The following is a 23,552-nucleotide window of genomic DNA, read 5'->3' as shown; positions in this document are numbered from 1 at the left end:
AAGAATCACTATTCCTAGGAAGTCTACAGGCCACAGATGTCAGTAATCTCATTATAGCAAACTTTCCTGTAATGGCTACAGATGCAGCTGGGTCTTAGAAATGCCACAACAGTGCTGGGGGTGGCAATCTGCCTTGAGGCCTGAGTGTCCCTGTGTGTACTTACAGGTTATACCAAGAATGCAAAGTCTGGATTCCTCTCTACCTGGGGCATTTCTTAGAGCTGGGTTTGCAGCGAGCAATCTCGAGGAGTGAGGTAATGTCACCCTCCTGGACTCTGGACTGGAGCAGGCTTGCTTACCACTTTCTAAAGTCTGGGGAGATTCCTAAAATGTCATGCATTCCTCAGATGTCCTGTAAACCCACTGTATGCTCGGTGTCCCTCTGGGCCATCTGCATTGCCTGCATGGTTCTTGGGGACAAGGTAAATGGATGCAAATATGCAAATATTCATGCTCCTTGCAGTGCTATCAGTGAGAAAGCTTTTATTTTGTCTCTGATGGTAGTGCTGCATCTTCTACCAGTACCCACAGCCAACTTACTGCCTTGTAATAAGTTAGCATAAACAAAAGAAAAAAGATGGGTAAAATTAAATCCAAGACTTGACAGTACAGGCAATGAGGATGGGATGCGGACAGAGACAGTTTTCTCGAAGAGTAAGGACATGGGCCCTGCAAGTCAGGTTCGGGCCTGAGAAGCCCCACTAAGATCACGCCCAAGCAGTGGACAAGGTTGGGCAGTTAAGGCACCCCACTGTCCTATCAGTTAGCGAGTCTGAAAGGCCAGGAATAGGATTAAAAAAAGCAGCTTGAATGGTGGAACGGTATCTCTGGGCAGGCAGAGCAAGGAATGTTAGCAAGACACTGGGGCAGCAAGCTGAAAGGTTGCTGGGCAGAGGAATCTCCAAAGTGGAAATACTTGGTGAGAGCAATGAGGGCCTTGCTCTTCGACACAGAACTTTGAGTGGACAAGATGCATTCGGCGTTCACTTGGTTGAGACAGGAGTGAGCAGCTGCTCAAAATCGAAAGTGAATGCAAAGCCTAGCACAAGCCAACTGCACTATGTACCTGACTCTGCTGCACGCAGCCTGACCTGTCTGGCAAGGAGAACAAAGCACAGGGTGTAGAGGTGGCCACTGCCTACAGCAAAGCTGCGGGCTTAATGGTGCCCTTGATGCATGGAGGTTCTGCTGGAATCTTTGGCCTGGTTAGTCGATTCCTGGGCTAAGTGAAAGTCTGATGGTATCCATTGGGAGGCAGTCAAACCTCAGCTGGAGGTAGTCCAACTCCAGAAGAATGCCTGTGGTCAAGGCAAGGCAGTCAGTGGCCTGAAATGAAAGCCGTCATCCTTGCCTTAAACACTACTCCCAAGGACAGGGCCTGCTTTTACTAACCCTTAGGCTGTTGCCAGTGCTCTAGTCATCTGGTCTGTCACTGGAAAGACTATAGATGGTGGATTAAAGACAGCCCTCTTTGGGGAAAAAAACTGGGGGAACAAATTGTAGCTGTAAATCGAACAGTCTGGGTCACTCGTGTAGATGCCCACAGTAAGGGTCTGTTTTCTGGCGAGACTGACTAGAATCAGGTTGCTAAATAAGCCTGCACTGCCCTGGGCGTTGGCCAGCTGCTCCCTGGATCCACCCCTGCACTGAACATGGCAATGGATGCGTCATCGCAGACTGGGCACAAAGTAAAAGGTATGTGTTGTTAAAGTAAGCTAATATTAATTTCTATTTAATATTAAGATATGCCTTTAAACATAAAATTTATTTTCATTTTTATTAATATTTAACACAGTACTTTAATATGTATTAAATTTACAAATTTAATATACATTTTAATAGAGATCACAATTTTATTTTATAGTACTTAATATAAAGTATACATTTTAATTAAAATATACCTTTATATTTAATGTTAAAACACAATTATTTAAATATATATTTAGATACCAAACACATATCAGACTTGAGTATTCTTCTAAGTGGGTCTATTTTCCTTGTGATGAAGGAGGCCATACCACACAGGGCACTGCCCTGCCTTTTCCTGGCAGGGACTTCTGACCCTTCCCTCCTGGGGCACATCTGTGCCTCATCAGAGCAGACACCTTTCAGGTTACAGTGTCGCTGTTGTAGTCTGATTTCCCTGTGTCACCCACAGCACGGAGGCCCTCGGAAATAAATTGTTTCATGTTTTCGGGGTTTTATCCCATCTGACTGCCATAATCTGACTATGGTGCACCTTTGCCACAAAGACCATCCAACAAAGGGTCAAGAGTTAAGGTATTTGATGGACATTCTATGCCCCCAACCATACTCAGGCATCTGAAATTGTCAAGACCTGGCACAGCCTCCTTGGATATAAGCTGAAAAAGATTTCTGACTCTGTCTCAGTTACCTCCTCCTGGTCCACACCCCTAAGTGAGGCAGCTTGGTTACTGAACTCGCAGAACCAGTTCATCTCGTCTTGGCAGCCTCCTGGGAAAACAGTCAGGACAAGAGGATAGGGTATTAAATACACCTATTTTTAAGATTTGGGGTTCTGCCCTGCCCATCCCTGGTTATGATGTTTCTTTCTTTTCCCTAAATGTGAGCTGGCCTGGTTGGTACATGCCCCTCCTTGCCAGCCTGGCAGAAAGGGGGCTTAGAGATCAAACTTAACTCTGGTTCAGTCACCTGGATTTGTTTTTTCAGTTGACACGGTCCTAGATTACTAACATCAATGATGACCACTTGACTGAGTACACTGCTCACCAAGTGCCCCCCCACCAGAGTCCATGTGGGCTAGGGTGGGAGACACAATGAGTCTTTCTGTACATTTGTCTTACAGGCACCTACCTACCTTCTAGATGAGAGCTATGGCTATCTCATCTAGGGGATGACTAGAGACACACCGACTTTGTGGCCAAGGAGAGAAAGCAATAACTTCAGCCCCTGAAAGGATGCCCCTTAGATTAGCAATGTTCAACTCAATTCATGGCACACACAGACTAATTATTAAAATTCCACAGCACACCAAAAAATATTTTTTGCTGATCTGACAATAATATAGGTATAATTTTGACTTATTCACACTGATGGCTATTGTTGCATTGGCTATTGTCATTTTCTTTACTTGACAATGTAAGGTACAAAAGTGCCCCTGACTAAATAGTCAGGTATTGCATGTTTTAGAAATTCGTGTGGCACATTAGTTGGAAATCACTGCCTGAGACATTAGGGAGGTACAGGGAGTTAAACGACAATTACTGCTCTTTGTCATCCAGAGCCATGCCTGAATTGGGGAGCAGCTGAGGGTGGCAATCTGATCCACTTCTGTGCCCATTATCCCCATTCACGGGCTATGAAACAGAAAAATTAATGTGGACACGAGGGTCCCAAACTCTCTGCTGTGCTTGATGCCATTAGTGGCAGCTCCCGAGTGTGGACTCCCTTGTACATGTAGAAACATAGGTAGTGGCACAAATTTATTTTAATCCGATGGGTACAGATTCATATACTTCTCCTCTTGTGTGAGAGGCCTCAGGGTAGGCGATGCATGACAGCTGAAGCTGCAGCTACTTGGTGATACTGCCCATGTAGCTTAGCTAAATCAGTGCCATGTGGTCTAAGTACAACAATACAGCCTAAAGTGACTTGTGCCTCCTCAGGTTATATGTTTGTATGTGGTGGAGAGAGGGCCATGAAAACATTCCTTTTGGCTTGTTTTTTAGCCCATCTAGTATCTTCTTAATTATTGGCAATCACACCAAAGATCAGCAAGCCAGTCAAACTTCCTTGCATGAGTCATAATAGTAATAGACTAGGCTTAGAGTAGTTACATCCTGGTTGTATATAGTAAGACATACTATCTCCGATGGTGCTTATTCACAGCTGACTTAGTCCAACACACTAAGGAGGACGGTTGAAGTCAACGCAGCAGGTTGTTCTCATCCTGCTGCTTGGAGTCCTATTAATTAAATGTTGTATGAGACATATTAAACCGATTTGTTCCCAGCCTCTGCTTGTCAGATTAATCAGAGTATAGCTGACCAAATGGCACGATCACGTCAAGAATACGTCCCAGGAATGTCCAACCTTTTGGCATCTCTGGGCCACACAGGAAGAAGAGTGGCCTTGGGCCACACGTTAAATACATTGTGACACATAATCACAAAGTGCTCTCATAATGTTTTAAGTAAATTTATGATTTTGTGTTGGGCCGCATTCATAGCCATCCTTAGCTACATTCACCCCGTGGGCCGCAGGAGGGACACTCCTGTTAGGGCTAAGGGATGGATTGTTGGAAAAGGCATTTACCATGGGTCCTGATCATCCCTGCATGTTCTTAGGCCAAGAATGCAAACCACTCTTTACCTAGGCAACATCTAGGCTGTGTTTACAACATTCATCTTGGGGAGTGAGGTCATGTTTTCCTCTGGACTTACTGCTTACTATAAAAGCAGTAGAGTCCTAAAGGTCAATGTTCCTCAGCTATGATAAAACCTACTGTGTGTGCAGTGTCCATCTGGGCCTTTTGCACCTTCCCCATGGTTCTTGGGGGCAAAGGAAACCAATGTAAACATATAGGTTTTTGCTTTGTGCTAACAGTAGTAAAAAGAGGAAAAAAAGTAGTAAGAAACAGAGACTACTCCTGTGAATAGTCTCTGATTCTGGATCTCATGTTTATTGTCAGCTTCCACGCAACAGAAAAAGGACTAACTTTTTAGCTTGTAGGGTAAAACCAAATCTCTGATCCTGAAAAGAATTCTACATTATTGTAATATGAAACGCAGGGTATGAAGAAGTGGAAAATATGACTAGGGGGCTAGAAAATGGAGAACCTCACACAGCATGGTCAAGTCTCAAATTTAATCTATGGGTAATGGAGAGCCAACAAAGAGCCTCAGAAGGAAATGACACGAGTGGATCAGTGTTTTTAGAAAATATGTGGAGACGATGTGAAGTATTGGTTTAAAGGGATCAAATCTTTAGGCTGGGAGACTAGTTGGGGGGTTACTATAGCAACCCAGAAGAGCTGAATGGAAATAAGGAGACAGGTTAGTGGAATATACACGAGAACTCTGGAATGAGTAGAAGATGGAAAATGGTGCCCCAAACTGTAAAGATGGAAGAAAAAACAGGGGTGGAAGATAAAGATTTATGAGTTGTTGTTTCTTTTAATGTGGAGTTTGAGGCATGTGAGGGAAATCTATATATGGATGTCTGGGAAAAAAAGTATATGTATGGGTCTGAAGGCTAGAAGAAATGGCTAGATTCAAGATACAGGGTTATGAGTCATCAATATTAATAGTTGCTTCAACTGTTTTATCCAAAGACAGCAATTCCTGACATAAATGAAAGCACATAAAACTGGAAAAGTGAACCTCCACATCCTAACTAAAATGTAAATATAATGCAAATATCCACATAAATAGCTCAGCACAATGCAATCTAGCATTGTATTATTGTTCTTTTATCTAGACCATGAGGTACTACTAGCATATCAAATACAGAGTATAAATGGATTGAAAAGGAGAAGGGCCTTTCCACGTTATTCTTATTTACTTGCATCATTTTCTTGTCTAAATTGGTTTTGGTGCCTAGTTGTGCTTGGCTTTCTTGGGCTTTTATTTAATACAAATCTTTATAGGAAGGCAAATAGCTACAAAAACCAGGTTTTTTTAAAAAGGTTTTATTTATTTATTTTAGAGAGATAGGGAAGGGAGGGAGAAAGAGAGGGAGTGAAACATCAATGTATGGTTGCCTCTAGCACACCCCATACTGGGGACCTGGCCTGCAACCCAGGCACGTGCCCTGACTGGGAATCAAACCGGCGATGCTTTGGTTTGCAGTCCTGCTCAATCCACTGAGCTACACCAGCCAGGGCCAAAAACCAAGTTTTTGAATGACATTGACTTCAGTGGGCTGTAGAAATGAAACGGAATCTGCACTGCTTTCCCCAGTCATAGACAGCCTCCCTCTTTCCTTAAATTTCCGATTGTCAAGCCTAAATGCTGTGTTTATAGATAAAATGTCTCATTCTCAACCTATGACGGTAATCACATTACTAACCTGCCATCTTAAGCAAATCTTTAAAAACTTTTTAAAAGCCATTTTATAATTCCCCAGGGAAAGGCTAAGAATGGCATTTCAAAGACAGAAAAGGAGCTTTATTTGTTATTTTTCAAGTTTAAGATGTTCATCCATCTGGCAGAGCAGCTAGACAATGCATCAGCCAAGAACATCTCTCTGGCTTAAAACCGATCCTGGCTCTCAAAGAGGATTTGACTGAAGGAAAGGCAACATCTTTAGTTGCTCTGTGGCTGAACTCTTCTAATATTTCTCCCCAATGCCTCCTCCAAACCTTGGCTCTATCCGCTAACTTGGTTTTCACAGGAATAGACAGAGCTATCAAGTGGCGCTGAGTCAAACAGCACAACAGAAAGAGAAAATGTTACTGTCCACAAAAAAAAGGCTGACAGGCTTTTGTCTAAGAAACTATGGAAAGGTATCCTTGATTCTGAAGCTTCCTTACCCAGCGCCAGACTTTTCATGTGCTTCTCCTGTCTGTTTTTTTTTTTTTTTTAAAGATTTTACTTATTTTTAGACAGAGGGGAAAGGAGGGAGAAAGAGAGGGAGAGAAACATCAATGTGTGGTTGTCTCTCATGCACCCCAGGCATGTACCCTGACTGGGAATCAAACCCGCAACCCTTTGGTTTGCAGGCCGGTGCTCAATCCACTGAGCCACACCAGCCAGGGTTTCATGTGCATTTCCTGCCTAATATAGCATGTTTTATTTAGAATATTATGAACATTAATCCCTAAATGGAGAATGTTTCATAAAAAAGTAAATGTTTTAAAAAGTTATAAAATGTTGTAATGCTTGTGCTTGTGAGGTGCCCTCTTTTATTTAGAATGGTCCTTTAAATTGTCACAACCTTTGGGGATAATTATAAAATGTATTTTGTTTCTCATAGTTGATATTTTATTGATAGGAACACATTTACCTTAAGTCAGTAATTCTCAACTTCTATCATGCATTAGAATTGTCTGGAGGGCTTGAAAACACAGACTGCTGAGTGTTTCCTGGAGCTTTGCATTCACTAGCTCCGGTGTGGGGTCCAGCGATCTGCATGTCAGGTAAGCTTCTGGGAAATGCTGGTGCTGCTAGGTTCAGGAGTCCACACTTTGAGAATCATTGTTTATACAAAGAACCTAATGTCAGAGTTCTCAACTCTGAAGAGCTTAAAAAAAAAAAAACAATTACCACCACCACCATCACCACCACCAACAAACCACAAAAAAAGAAAAGAAAAGAATGCATGTTCCATCCCAAGTCAATGAAATCAGAATTTCTGAGACTTTGGAGTTAATATTTCCTTCATGCTCTGCAGATGATTCAAAATGGTATCACAATGAAGAAATATGGACCTAATTCAATCTTCATTCAAGATTTACTCGTTATTTACTATGTAATTACTCTAACTCAGACAATATGCTAAGAGTTTTGGAAGCTTTACAAAAATAATTAAAATACAGATGTACGCTCATATACAATATAATATATAGTATAAGCAATGGGGCAGTAAGGAAAGTGCATTAACAAATACAAAAACAAACCATAGAGGCAGGCAGGATAGAGGATGTACTTTCAGCCTTCAGTGGTGAGAGGGGGAAAGTCAGGTCAGGAAAGAATCCATGGAGAAGATGGCAGTTGTGCTGGATCTTGATTTGGGATCACGAGTACTTTAGTCTCCTTGTGTGTCTGTCTTGTTCTGCCTCCCCATTTCTTTGATATGGACAATAGATATTTTCTGAATTTTATGTAAAGTGCTAAACAAAGATAGCTTTGGGTCTTATTTCTATCCCTTCCAATTATTTGTCCCCATGGAAGCTCTTCTCATATAGAAATTCTAAAGCCAACCTTTGTTGGGTATATCGAGTCTCTTGTATCTGCTTATTACACAGTGCAATAGTCCCCACACTATCTATGCCTCACTTTGGCCATAACACAGAGTAAAGCCATTTGCAAATATCATTCCCTATCGTAACACAATGCATGAGATAAATCCTATGTAAGGACAAATGGTGATAAAAACTCTGAAGATGCAGTACATAACCCAACCTTGAAGGGGCCAGTAAAGGCTTCTTGGAGAAAACAGCACCCGAGCTGCTCATTAAAGTGTATACATGATTAAGCCAGCTTCAGGGGGAAGGAAGCTGAATGAATGTGCAGGGGCAATGTGGGTGGGGAGCGATGGGGAGAAAGAGGTGACTAGAATAAAAGCTTTAAATAATCAGCATGCTGGAGGACAGAGTAGAAGCCAAAAGGGAAGCAAGGAGTAGATGATGATGAAAGGAGTGTAGACTTCTTCCTTGAGGTTTCTGAAGCAGTACTGAAACATTTAAATGAGGCAGTGACACCAGAGAGGTCTCAGCCAGATGACCCTCACCCACTGAATTTCCGCTAGCCTGTGTCCACCACACAAAAAACGAGAGGACTGGATTATGATCTAGTGACTCATCCAGCTTCATGTTCTTTGACTCCATGATTCAAAGAAGCAGAAGACCCACTCTTTACAGCTACTTCAAAGCTAAATGTATTTTTAATATAGCTGCCTCAAGAACAACTATTTCTAATAATTTTTACTTTTTTTGGTGTGTGTGCTGGGCTTGGAGGTGCCCAGGAAAGGCCAAGCCGCGAACAGAGGTCAGCTGCCACTAGTGCCAGGCTTGGGGCTGCTTAGCAAGGGGCATGGGCATGCCAAGGCCGGATGTTGCTCATTTGGGGTTTGTGGAATTTGAGACATTTTAATTCATTTTTTAAAAATTATGTTTATTGTTGACACTTTTATTGCAGATGTCTCCATTTTCCCCGCTTTGCTCCCCTTCCTCCCATCCCTGGTTCCCCCATCCCTCTGCCATCACCATACTGTTGTCTGTGTCCATGAGTTATCAGGTATGTTCTTCGGCTAATCCTTTAACCTTTGTTCATCCAACAACCCCTCCTCCCTCCCCTCTGACAGCTGTCAGTCCGTTCCATGCATCTATGCCTCTGTTTGTATTTGTCAGTTTCTTTTGTTCATCAGATTCTACATATAATTGAGATTATATAGGATTTGTCTTTCTCTTAGCTTATTTCACTTAGCATAATAATCTCCAGGTCCATCCATGCTGTCACCAAAGGTTAAGATTTCCCTTTTTACTGTTATTTAGTATTCTACTGTGTAAATGTACCACAGCTTTTTAAATCCACTCACTCATTGATGGTCACTTGGGTTGTTTCCAGATCTTGGTTACTGTGAGTAATGCTGCTATTAACATAGCAGTGCATATATTCTTTTGAATTGGTGTTTCGGGATTCTTAGAATATATTCCCAGAAGTGGGATCACTGGGTCAAAAGGCAGTTCCATTTTTAATTTTTTGAGGAAACTCCATACTGTTTTCCACAGTGGCTGCACCAGTCTGCATTCCGACTCACAGTACACAAGGGTTCCCTTTTCTCCACATCCTGGCTAGCACTTGTTTGTTGATTTATTGGTTGGAGCCAGTCTGATAGGTGTGAGGTAATATCTCATTGTGGTTTTAATTTGCATCTCCCTGATGATTAGTGACATTGAGCATTTTTTCATATATTTTTTGGCCATCTGTATGTCCTCTTTGGAGAAGTATCTATTCAGGTCCTTTGCCCACTTTTTATTTGGATTGTTTGTCTTCCTTGTATTAAGATATATAAGTTCTTTATATATTTTGGAGATTAACCCCTTATAAGATGTATCATTGGCAAGTATGTTCTCCATACAGTGGATTCCCTTTTCATTTTGTTGATGGTTTCTTTTGCTCTACAGAAGCTTTTTGTTTTGATGTAATCTCATTTGTTTATTTTTTACTTTATAACTACAAGGTAACAGTTTTTGAATCTATTTCCTTTTTTCTGATAGGAAAATTCATTTTCCTAGCATGATGAAGTTCAAGCTTTAGTGGAACCAGAAATGTTAACTGAGGAGGAGGCAGTAGGGTATAATTAAATGAGAATATATTTTGGAATCATTCAGATCTGGGTGCTTCACTGGCTATGTTAACTGGGAGCATGTCATTGCTCGAAGCCTCAGATTTCCCATCGGTAAACAGCCACAGTGACTGGTTCACAGAAAGGGCTCAACAAATACTGGCTTCTTTCTGTGATACTATTATGGCTCTCCTCTCATTGTAAAAGTAGTCTTTGTAAACAAAGCAATTTTTTATTTGACCATGTTTGTTTTAGATACAGAAAAATATAGAATTCGCTCTTCATTGCTGTCACTGTATGATGTCCATTATAATCTGCCTGGCCTGTTCTCCTCACCGACCCTTACCGGCCTTCTGAATTACCCTGCAAGTAGTTATTTTAAAAACCACGTTTTAATGTTAAATTCAGAAGCTAAATGCAATAAATCTTGTTTATTCCCTGGTTCCTTTGTAGCACCCTGAATTTTGTGGCTGGCCCCCTCTAGCTTTTCAACAATGTACCTTAGTTTTATTGATACTAACATGTAGTTTAAAAATATCACTTTATCTACTCTGCTAAGATATGTGCCTTTGGGGGAACTATTTCAAACAACTGACTGAATCCACCCATTGCCTTTTCTGCTTCAGTTCCACACTGTGGATGGGATCTCTTAGATAATGGAAAAGATAAATGTACACATAAATGTATAAATAAATTTGATTAAATTCAGAAATTCCTAATGAACCACATTTAGGCTATGCATTAAAGGTTTTCATTAAATGCTGAGCGCTAACTAGTAATGTGACTTAATAATTATTATGTGTTTTCAAAATGGTAGCCAAGGTCCTCGAAGTGGTAATACTTGAGTCAAATTGAGTCTTCTAGTCTCAAATAGAACCATCTTTTAAAAATCATATCATAACCTACCTCCATCTACAAATCACTCCCTGAACTTTGTACCGCTTCTCATCTTCTTGCCATCATTCTAGTACCTTTCCCTTTGAAGCGAAGAGAAAGGAAACTGAGTTAGTAAAAAATAACGCCAAGGTTTAGTGGTTGGAGTGGGGAAGAAAGATGTGTAAATCAAATACTATTTTTGTTGTGTCGTTTTGTTACTTGTTCCAGGGTAGGTACCATCCTGTTTGCCACAGCTGTGTCTTAATTCTGCTCTAACAGGTGTTCAGAGTTCAAGCACATCACAATTGTTAAATCAACATTTTACTATCTACCTCAAGCTTTTGGTATGCCAACTGGAAATAAACAAACATGCATTTTAGAAAGCCATTCAACCTGATTGGTGTGGCTCAGTGGATTGAGCGCCGGCCTGCAAACCAAATGGTAGACAGTTCGATTTCTAGTCGGGGCACATGCCTGGGTTGTGGGCCAGGTCCCCAGTAGGGGGCGTGTGTGAGGTAACCACATACTGATGTTTCTCTCTTTCTCCCTCTCTTCCCCCTTTCTAAAAATAAATAAATAAAATACTTAACAAAAAATAGCCTAATTTTGTAAGGGTTTTAAAAAAAAGGCCATTCAAAAGTTATGAATTACGTATTCAAAAATTTGGAAAATTATTGAAAATTGGGGAAATAAAGAAGAAAGGTCATATGCAGTTCTACTATCCTAAGCCAAAGGTAAACTCTGTTAGCATCTTGGTGCAATGTCTTCCATTCCTTCTTGGCCTTTTTGTTTAATGTGAGAGGTTATTTTTATTGTTTCCATCAAACTAGACATCAAGTTTTAGATGTGGAACAAGCAGTAATTTTAAAAACAACTTTTGCCATTTGGCAACCATCATAATAACTGATTTAGGTGGGAGTGGTCAAAGGATGCTAACACCAGTGAATAAAAGCTTGAGAAGTATCAGGATATTTCCATGGTTTCAAATTAGCTATTCACAAAGGAAAAACAGTAATGTTACGGTACAATACCAAGAGATCAAAGTTAACATCACCAAGAGCTTTCTGACCAATGCACCGAGAAGAACACAGCATGGCTCCTGTGGTATTCTTACCGAAAGTGCATAACCTGAATTAAGTACCAGAAAACATCAGATAAATCCAGAATGAAAGACAGTGTAATTGCCCGTACTCTTAGAGAATGTCAGTGTCACAAACTGTGCATGCAGCACATGCACACACACGCGTGCGCACACAAGACTGAGGAACCGGTGCAGATTAAGGAAGACTAAAAGATGTAACAATTGAATGCAAAGCCTGACCCTGGATTTTCTTTTACATACACGACATTATCACTGAGAAAATTGCCAAAATCTAAATTAGGTTCATGGATTATAGTGTTTATGTTAATTGCCTGATTTTGATCATTGAACTGCAGTTATACAAGAGAATGCCCAGGTTTTTAGGAAATATGCACTAAAGATTTGGGGGCAAAAGAGTATCATATCTGTGACTTACTCCATATGGTTTCAAAATAGGGCTCCCCAACTTAGGGACTGGGCCACACAGCAGAAGGTGAACTTGAATGTTATGTGCTCGAATCATTCCCAGCACCCCGCACCCCCAACCCCATCCACGGAAAAATTGTCTTCTGTGAAACCAGTCCCTGGTGCCAAAAAGGCCAGGGACCACTGGTTTAAAAGACAGTGTCTGCACACTCACATATTCTGAGAGAGAAGGGTAAAGCATGTGTGGTGAAATGTACACATATGAGGAATTTGGGTAAAGGATACATGAGAATTCTTTGTACATTCTTACAACTTTTCTTACAAATCCGAAATCATGCTAAAACATAAAGTTAAAAGAAAAGAGGAAAAAACCCTTAATTTTATGTAACATATTTATTAAAGACATTTAAAAAATAAAGAGAAATCTAAAGAAGAAAACAGTGACCAGCCTGCATCTCACAAACCATGGTTTACATTTTGATATACTCTCTTCCTGCCTCTAATCTTCAAGGAATGTTTCTTATCCTCAGATAGCACTTAAAATTGTGAAATGCTACATAATAACACCTTAATTAATATTCAAAGTATCACTGTTATGAAGGCCAGAATTATTGTTATATGACACATGGGGAAACACAACTTCCAAAAAAAATTTTAAAGATATATTTTAAAGGTAAAAAATAATGCCACTAAATAGCTGGTTGACCATGAGTTGCAAACTGGCTGGAATTTAGTTTCTGTAAAATGATAAATTTGAAGATGATATTCCAGAGTTCCTTCTAACACTAGAATGCTACAATTCTAACCTCTTCTATTATCACCAAGATTTTTTTGTATATAGAATCTATATATAGTGCCTAGCACTGTGCCTTATATATAGCAGGCATTAAATAAATACTTTTTGAATGAGTAACAAATGCATTACAAGTTATAAGAGAGATAGTTATGTCATAGGGATTATGAAGATTAAATAATATATGTAAAATAGTTTGTGAAGTATAATTTATAATTATATTATTATTAATGATGATTCAGAAAACAACATTAAATGAGTTATTCTAAAATAAAGATTAAAGTTGTTATGCCATCTTTTTTTTAAAAAGAGACGTCACCTTTTTGTAGGAATCTAAGACATTTATTATGAAGTTTACTTCTACATTACTCTTGTTTCAAGTATAATTCACCTTTATCAATAACCAATTTAACTGACTGTTTACAGACAGATGGAGAGACAAATGACAAATTAGTACTTCACAGGTTTGTGGCATGGACATAAAAAGTGAATTTATTTTTCAAATACCTTTTATAGCCATAGCCTTACAAGTAGAAGACATCTTATCTGGTTTACTATTGATCCAGATGACAAGGCTCAGCATCAGATTAAGGATATGTCAGAAACCTGAAAGGAGGCTACCAACGCATTCAGCAGGATGGTAGCTTCTTTCAAAATGATCTATTAAGGCTACGGTGTTTACAAAGGCAGTTGAGAAAACACAGCACAAGATACAGGCTTGTATCAAGCAACCAGCAGAGTGCCCATAAAAACTTCTGATACTATCGTGAGTCCCCCACACCAATCGTGATTCATGTTTATTTCCAGCAACAAAAACTACACACAGAGTTTTGATGATAAAATTATAGATACTGGGCATTTTCTTCATCCCACATTCCTTTCTCATTGTCAGGTTTTTTCTTGGCAATGGTAGCATTCCTAACAAATGACAGGTATTTTAAGACAGCGGGAGGTACTATCTAATTTAAATGACTGCCAGGCAGAAAGGTCAAGCACAATTCGAGAATTTAATTCTAGGATATCTCTTTGATGGTAGAGAAATAAATATGACTTAGCTAAGTATAGTAATGACCAAAAATATGATGCCAAAATGAAGTCCTGAAAAGTAAAAAATCCCTACAGTGTTTCTTATGTAGAGTATAATATTTTCTGCAAAAAAACCATCTGGGGATCAAATATGAAGTATGCTAAAAAAACAGCAAAACGAAGGAAGAAAAATAATCAGGTGTGGGAAAACCTGTTTCTTGTGATCACCTTAGGATGGGCATTTCTTCGAGGAAGGTCTATTACTTTCTAGAGTAGAATGAATTGACGAATCTTGTGAGAGTCAAAGGAAAAGAAAAAGCTTCAGGAAACACCCTTTCCAATGGCTTTAGACAGACTTGAACTGGTTTGGCAAAACCCAGTGCTCTGACCGATTTCCAGGGACCAGCATTTGACATTGTTATAAGGCCAATGAAACAGAGAGCTGTAGTCTGCAACAATTTAAAATAGCGGCAAACTACACAACTTCTTGCTAGCATGTAATGCTTTTTCTAGCAATAATAAAGTGTTTTCATTTATCACCAGTGCAACTGTATTACCATTATTAAATGCTGTGGCTATAAGTATTGTTCAGCTTCTACTCTGTGTAATGAAGGCAATGATTTTAGATGTGATGAGTAGGACAATTTTCTGGGCCTCAGTCTCCTCAACTGTGAAATAAAAGAATCCAATTAAGCCATAAATAGTATTTAGCAAAAGGTTTTATAAACCACCATTTCCCTAAGATGCTATTAGCTTATGCTTAAAAAAAAAAGTTTTGAGATCAAGTGATTAAAAGAAATTCTGGATAAAAAAAATAAACAGGCTTCTTTACTATATGACTTCTCAGAGCCTTTAAGTGGCTACTGTGCACAGTAAATTTCCAGGAAGGAGCACGCAGTATTTCACAAACTAATTTGACCGTGAGACCCATTTTTCATGCAACATTTTGTGAGAATATTGTTCTAAGGAAGAAGCTTTGAAAACTGCTGCACAGAATGACTTTTAAGGCTCTTTTAAGCTTTTATAACTTAAGCTGTATTGTCTTTTTAAAATAAGAAACATATAGCTGCCTAATACCTATTCTTATTTTTCTCGGATAGATTAAACTTGGGAAATTGAAAAAAAATTCTCACAAAGCCAAGGAGAAAGTTACTTCAGACTATGGTTAACAAGCCCAACTACAGGGAAATGGGTGGTATAAAACACAGAATAAATGCCAGAAAGCGTGGCAGGAAAATGAAATTTACAAAAACCCCCAAAATACCCAAAGCCTCCTTGCAACCTACTTTATCAAAAATAACCAGTAGGTTCTCCACCATGGCTCACCAAAATAGATACTGTTTTGTACTCGAGATTTACTTTGCCTAGAGCTATGGTGAAATACCTACCGCATTACCTCCAGCAGGCCTTGCCTTGGCCCTCCTCAGTCCCATCACATTACTTTCATGCTCAAACTCCCAATCACAGCCTTAACTCTCCTCTGCCAATGGATAAGAGATATTGCTCTGCTTGGAATCAGATGACAGTAAACAGGGCTGTAAAGCTCAGAGCTTCCAAGAGCAGTCATGCACATCTGAGGAGGATTTCTGGTAGCCCACAATAAACCCAGGTAGGCCAAGGGGGCTAAATTTATGAATGAGTCTGCTCAATAACAGAGACAAGTTCAAGAATGACTCTGTTGAGCTAATAGTGGAATATTCAATGGAAAAGACAAAACTTGGGAGATGTAGCAACTTCTTTAGTTCTGAAGGTCACCAAATGAGTAAGTGATGTCTATAGATTCCACTGTGAAACTGGAGGGTGTAAGCTATAGATAAGTGATACAGGGAGAGAAAAAAATGGGAAGAATAAGAAAGAAAGCATGAAGTAGTAAAAGGGAAATGAAAATAATTAGAGTTATATAGGGAAAAAAGGTATTTTTATGATAGAAAATCCAAAGCTACCTCTCATTCTCTTGTGTAATCAACTTCCTCAGCATCTAAAAACTGTCATGGCCGTTTCTGCCGCTCAGTCTTTGTTCACTCTCTTCCCACTGCCTGAAATTCTGTTCCCCATTCCCGTTCCTGGTCTAAGTTTGACTGTTTCATTAAGGCCCACCTGAAATTTCAATTCTATCATGTATTAGGCAGGTTCAGTAAAAAAAAAAAAAAACAAAAAACAGGAGCTATTTTGAGTATTTAAGACAGGGAGGATTTTAATGCAGGGAATTATGCGCCTGTAAAGTACCTGGAAGACTCTAGCTCGGCTTTGAGAAACTACTTCCTGAACAAGCAAAACCCCACTGTCAATAGTGCAGTGCATATTTGTGGCTTGCAAAAGGAAGTCAGAATAAAAAAGCTGATGTAATAACTGCTTCTCAACACCTAAGAGGAAGAATACTATTAATGGAAACTGAAATGCTCCCATATAAATGCTTCCCTTGATGATTGCTCCCACCTAAGAAGCAATTACAACCTCACTTTCTGGTAAGAACACGGCATACCAACACTGTCTTATAAGATTACTCAAGTATAGGGCCATTCTCTTTATCTTGAGTATAAGGTCTTTGCAGCTAGAATCATGGTATACATATATCTAGTCTCTTCCTCTTCTGATCAGTCCCTTTGGTTAGCTGCTCAGGGTATTAATAAATAGCTAATGATAAACAGAAAATGCCTTTGTGGACCACACCTTTCCAGTTCAGTGTAAAGGAGTGTAAGTCCAAGACTTTCAAGGTAATTCTGATTTTCGGCCTTCTGTCTTGTTGTAGGAAGGAAGACTTAAAAATCTAAAATTTAAGCCTACATTTAGCATGCAGTTGAGATTTCCTTTGCAGACAGAAAGGGAAGGGATAAAAGGACTTGGCAGAACAGATGGACACATTTCTGTTATCTCTGAAATCACCCTCAAAGCTTGACTAAAGCTTTATACTTTGGTCCTTATACTTCTTGGGAGGCATTCTCCACAGTGTTTGTCTGGCAACTGGACTATCTTTTCAAGGCTATCTGCATAGTAAGTGGCCTTGGAAGCCAGAGATAATATCTCCCTGCAGGTCAGAGGGTAGACTCATTTGTTGACCAGAATGATAAAAATAATGCTTCACTTGGGAACAAAGGTTGGGCCTGTTTGCTCAAAGTCCTAATGTAAGATTGGGGGTTTTCTAAACTCAAGTTTCCTCAGATGTGACACAGAGCCACTGCCTGTACAGCATCTACCCGAACCTGCCTCCACGCCACCCCTGCAGGACTCTGGGGCAAGGAGAACCTATGCAAACAGAAAGCTCAGGATGCTTGCTGTGCCATGAATAATATACTACCTTTAAAAACTTCGTCTTGTGATCTCTTTACCAGCTGAATCTACATGTCAAGCCAACCTAACAGCTAAAACAGCTCGTCTGCTAGACAGTATTGTCTTTTGGGTGAATGATCATCAACTATTTGATAAGTAAGTAAATGAGTGAATAAAACCTGGCTGCTGAATGGTGAATGGTTTGAAGAGGAAAAAGACAAACCGGGAAGACCAACAGACTACTTAAATTGATTAGACAATAGATTATGGTAGACTGGATTACAATGATGCAATAACAGGGATGGAAAAATGAGCCAAAAAGAGGGAGATCTCTTTTATGCATATGCTGTCCTCACAGATCCTTGGCTGCCCCCTGACCTGCACAGGCATGGGGTCTGCAGAAACCAACAAACGGAAGGTGGGAAAGCTGTCGGAGATGTCAGCCACTGCCCAACACAAAAGAGATACAATTTGGAGTTTGAGTCCCCCCTAGGTAGAGGGCTTGGTACACATCTCTTGCTTTTCACTGAAAGAAGAGCCAGGCCTTAAAAGTATAGACTTTTTTTGTGGACAATGGACAAGTCCAAGAAATTCAACTGAAGACTACCAAAAAAATAAATAAATAAATAAATAAATAAAATAAACATGCAACAGATTCAGTACAATTAGCCATTTTTAACTGCTAGATAAAATAAAACAAAAAATCAACACCCTTTAAAGGATAAGTGAATGAAAAACCCCTACAATGTATTTATCATTAAAAATTCTGAGTGCATAATAAAAATTACAACACATACAAAGAAACAGAAAAATAGGATTCAGTATTAAGGAAAAAAATAATACATATAAATAGATTTCAAGATGATCCAGATGTTGAAGTTAGCACACAGGACTTTAGAGCAGCTATGGGAGAAAAGATGGTCGTAATGGCCACACAGATGAGGAAATCTCAGCAACGAAAACAAAAGTATAAAAAGACCCAAGTAAAATTTTAGAACTCAAAAGTACAATATCTGAAATAGGCTTTTTACTTCTGGTTTTAATGCTGAAAATGGAAGCTAAAAAATAAAGTACTGAAAGAAACTCGTTACAACAATAACCACTACATGCATGGGAAAAAGAGGAATGACCGTGTATCAGAAACAACAGAGGCCAGAAGGCAGTGGGATGATATACTTATGTTTTATGAGAAACAGTAGTATTTCAATGTGATAAGTAGAAAGATGCATATTGTCAGCCCTAAAGCAACCTCTTAAAAGTAATATATAGGTATAGTTAAAAATTTTAGAGGAACTAAAATAAAATATTAAAACGTTGGATTAATCCAAAAAAGAGCAGGCAAACAGGTTGGGAGGAACAAAAAGACATGGCCAAACAGAGAAGGAAAGAAAGTGGATGACTGAAACTCAACCGTATCAATAATTCATTAAATAGAAATGAACTAACATTCCAACTAAAATGTAGACATTGTCAGACTAGGTTAAAAAAAAAGAGCAAAACTCAACTTTATGCTTCTACAAGGGGTGTATTTAAAAAATAAAGACACAGATAAGTCGAAAGTAATAGGATGGAAAACTTAAGCCTGAAACAATAATCCTAAGAAAGTTGGGAGGGACTACGTTAATATCAGATAAAATAGACAATAAGATATTTACAGAGTTTCAAAGTACCTCCCCACAAATATTTATTAATTACAAAGATGAAAGAGTACCTCTACGGTAGAGAAAAGGAAACACTACCTTAATCAGGTAAGCAAGTGAACATCACCAGGAACGGAAAAAATCAAAATTCTGTGGCATCTGATAGGATTCAATGAGAAAGACATAGCATCATAGCTTCTATATCTCTGTCAATATGAGTAACATAAATCTGATTATGAGAGCATATCTAACAAACCCAAATGGAGGAACTTTTATCTAGCCTGTAATCTTCAAATGTGTCAACACCATTAAAATTGAGGAAAGATTAGAAATTTTTCCAGATTGCAGGAGACGAAAGAGATTTGAAAGCTAAATGCAATGTGTGACTTTTGAACTTAATCCTAAGGATATTATTGGGATAATAATGTAGTCTGAGGATTAGACAGTAGTTCTGTATTTGTGCTAATTATTTGATTTTGGTGGTCATATTGTGTTAAGGTTAAGGAATGTCCTTGTTTCTAGAAAAATACACACTAGGAATTTTGGCAGTTGTGAGGCACCAGGTCAGAAATTCACTCCCAAATGGTTCAGGGGGAAAAAAAGTTTGTTGTACTTGCAGGTTTTCAATAAGCATAACATATTACTAAAAGATTTTAATAAAGTCAATTTGTACATAAAAGATTTGAATACCACTATCAACCACATCTGTCTCACTGATATTTTATAGAAAAAAAATGCAGAATACAATTGGATTTGTATTATGTGTGTGTGTTTTGCATGAAGATATCATTTAAAGTTACACAGATTTATTATCCAAAAGGATATCTAACTAAATAAAACAGGAAGCATATGTTAGCAGAGTCTACCTCAGGATCCGCTCCTTTGTACAAAAGGCTTTCACATGCTTTCCTCCCCAGTTCTGAGAGCACAAGGTTCCTTACTCCCTTCACCATGAATAAGGCCGACATTTGACAGCTTCACAAGGCTGACAGGGTTACCCAACAGCCCACCCTCCCTATTCTCAATCCAATTAGACCTCTAATCCTCCAGATGAAAGGCCCAACTGCTCACGTTCCTCATGACAACGACAGCTATTGATTATTTGTCACTGCAGCTAACACCTTCCCTGTTGAGGCTGCTCTGACAGAAGCAAACCTACCAAATTAGACAGCACTTTATCTGCCCTGGAGGCCAAATGGCACAACAACTAAAGGCTAATAAATGGTATAAAAATGAACAAATCATAACATTATGACAAGCTGATCGTTGCCAGCAGCCTCCTAGCTCCGGTTTGATGTTCTGTTAGACTTGATCCTTCTCTTCCCTCTCTGCTCTAGCTCCAACTTTGACTGAATTAAAGGCCAGAACAATTAAGGCATTTGACCAGCAAAGATAAGCCAATTGAGGTATCACCAAGGGACATAAATGTCAATAACTGACTGCCATTTGTCAATACAAACATTCTGGAGATGCAAATGCTCAGGCCGCTGCTCTCCACTAGGCTGCACTGACTCCCTTTCCAAGGAGGATCGGCTCAAATGGACAGTCTGTGGCTATTTAACCAGGAGGAAAAAAAGAAAAAGGAAATATACGGTCCCAAGAGAGGAAGTATTCTATGAAGAACAAGCAAGAGTCACTGGGTTGAGGGCGGAGGGTTGTATCAGAAAAAGAGAGGTAGCAAAGCAAAGCTATTCTTCTTTTTTTTAATATTTATTTATTTTTAGAGAGGGAAGGGAGGGAGAGAGGGAGAGAGGGAGAGAGAGAGAGGGGGAGAGAGAGAGAGAGAGAGAGAGAGAGAGAGAGAGAGACATCAGTGTGCAGTTGCTGGGGGTCATGGCCTGCAACCCAGGCATGTGCCCTGACTGGGAATCGAACCTGCGACATTTTGGTTCGCAGCCTGCGCTCAGTCCACTGAGCTACGCCAGCCAGGGCTGCTATTCTTCTTTTTAAAAAATATTCTGATATTAGAAAACTGGAATGTCATCATATACTTTTAGTTGAGAATACAGGCACAGTGAAAGAAATGCTGGACCACCTGGGAAAATTAATAAAGCTTCAACTTTAGAAGTATATTTGTTCCTTCAGTGACTATTGTTTGATCACCAATCATGTACAAGACACTGTTCTAGGCAATGGAGTTCATACCCAGTGGGGTAAAAGTCACTAAACAAGGTAAATAAGTAAAAGCGTAGTATTTTAGATAGTGTTAAGTGCTAGGGTAAAAGCAATAAAGCTGAGTAGAGAGAGTAAAATGTGTGAAGTAAATGGCTATTAGGACAGCCAGGGAAGGCTTCATTAAAACTGACTTTTGAGGGAAAAACTAACAAAGGTGAGAGAGTTAAACACTGAGATTCCCACTGGCATAGTTTTCCTATCAGAGAGAAGAGCAAATGCAGAAACTGTGAGGCAAGAAGAGCATCCTTTGCTTCCAGGAGGAACTGCACTGAGCAAAGAGTAGCTTATGCAGAGAAAACAAGGGGAAGGTCAGAAATAAGGTCATATAGATAACAGGGGATTCCTAACATTTAGGGTATTACCAATCCTAGGAAGTACTTGGGCTTTTACTCTGAGACTAAAAACCCTTGGCGGGTCTAGAGCAGTGAAGTAACATGATTTGATTTGGGCTTTAAAAGATCATGCTGGCTGATGGGACAGGCACAGACTGCAGGGGGCAGGAACAGAAATCAAAGGCCAGTTGGGAGGCCACTACAGTAATCCAAGCAAGGCTAATATAGTAGGTAATCCAATCCAAGACATCTGGTCACTATGACCAGGGTAGTGGCAGAGAGGTGTTGAGAGAGAAGGTTGAATTCTGGGTAATTTTTAGAATGTAGAGCTGACAGACATCAGATTTGCTGATGAACATCATCAGCCTTACACCAGAGAACAGGATTTTGCATTAAAATGGCCACTTAGTACATGTTAATTGAGTTGAATTCTCTACCTAGCAGTTCTATGAAAAGCACTATGCTTTGAAGCTAGGGAGCTGTGTCAGGCCAAATTTTTAAAAGATGAATTTAAGCAAAGCCTTTGAAGTCAGATCTATGTTTGAATCCTGCACTCTGCCACTTAATTACTCAAACTCTTTGAGTCCCGTTTCTTCATCTACTCTATATAATATTCTCTCATTCCCACCCGGGTGAGAAAAGCAGCAGAGATGTAAGATAGAAGAGGTTAGGTGAAAATATATACACCTTAGTTCTGAATTAGAATAGGAAGTGACAAAACCATATTTTTATTAAAAAAAAATTTCCAAGCAGTGTCCACTGTAAAGGCTTAGAAACAATCACTAGCACAGAGACAAGGAGCACTCCTGCATAGTAGACTGTGGTCTCCAAACACTTTGCCTTGCTATCAGGAACCATAGTTCCTAGAAGAAATAGCTGATTCTAAGTTGGGAACAAAAAATACAGAAATGAATCTGGAATGTTTAGTCATCAGATAGCAAGGAAGCTATCATATAATAGGGTCACGTCAGAACAATCCAGGAACCACAGGTCTTTAAGGAACCAACTTGAAGGACCTTTCACAACCAAAGATGAAGTAATTTGAATATCAATTAAGGATAATAACAATGGGTTGATAGAACAAATATGTTAAAATGACACTAAAAAAATCTTATGCCTTGTATATGATGATGCTAAAAAGGAAAAAAGAAAAATTAATTGTTCATCATGGAATTGATATAGGGAGATTGCTGGGGAGAAGGGAGGGGTCACAGAAAACACCCCATACAGTGCTGGAGAGACTGCATTCAGCCTTGCGTTGCTGCAGCAACTGAGCTAGCACAGTGCCTGACGCGCATGGGCAGAGAAGCTGCATGTAGATACTGACAGCGATTGACAGAGGCCAGCTCTCTCCTACCCCACTTCCAATTCCTGGTAGAAGAGATAACAAGAGGTCACAACAACATGTGTACCACGGAGGTTAACATGGTGGTTGGAGGAGGTGCTGATTTGCCAGTCTTGCCTATAGGACTGGCCGGGGTGCTGGATGCTTCTGGAGTATACTGAATTTTGGAACTGGAGATTTAAACTGAAAGAGGGCAGAGGTGTTTGCCTCTTCTCCTACCCCTTACTCATCTTGTTGGAGGCTGGGGCATTTGTGGTCCAGTGGCCCTAGAAACCACGTGGTCTGGCAGTGGCCCCAGGCCCAGCGCACAGGAAGTGGTGACGGTGGAGTGGCTGCATGGGCTGCACACACACAGACTCCAGAAAGATGCCTAGAACTGGACTGTGAGCTGGAGCAAGCTAAACCACCTGGATGATGGTGCTGCAGCTGCCTGCGTTTCCCAAAGGATGGTATTTTAAATGGGAGAAGGAACTCCAGGCACAGCCTTGAACTAATCTGGCAAAGGGTGGCGGGGTTATTCTTTGGGTGTTCTAGGGGGGAGCCTGCCATTCTTCTAAAATTGTGCAGGTTGGGAATAAACAACCTTTTTCATCAAACCTCT

General features: G+C 39.8%; 1 protein-coding gene across 2 annotated transcripts in view; it reads right to left on the bottom strand.

Moving 5' to 3' along the window:
- Positions 1-23,552, bottom strand: part of INVS (inversin) — a 132,557-nt gene that overhangs the window by 71,646 nt on the left and 37,359 nt on the right. Inside the window, exon 2 of one of the 2 annotated variants that reach the window (XM_036021971.1) lies at positions 10,897-10,967. The exons of the other annotated variant lie outside the window; for it this stretch is intronic. Coding sequence (XP_035877864.1) covers positions 10,897-10,902 — 6 coding nt within the window. The 5' untranslated portion in view covers positions 10,903-10,967. The remainder of the gene's footprint in view (positions 1-10,896; positions 10,968-23,552) is intronic. 2 annotated transcript variants of the gene reach the window in all.

The sequence above is a fragment of the Phyllostomus discolor genome, chromosome 3, assembly GCF_004126475.2.
Source record: "Phyllostomus discolor isolate MPI-MPIP mPhyDis1 chromosome 3, mPhyDis1.pri.v3, whole genome shotgun sequence".
Classification (NCBI taxonomy): domain Eukaryota; kingdom Metazoa; phylum Chordata; class Mammalia; order Chiroptera; family Phyllostomidae; genus Phyllostomus; species Phyllostomus discolor.
This window is presented reverse-complemented; position numbering and strand designations above follow the sequence as displayed.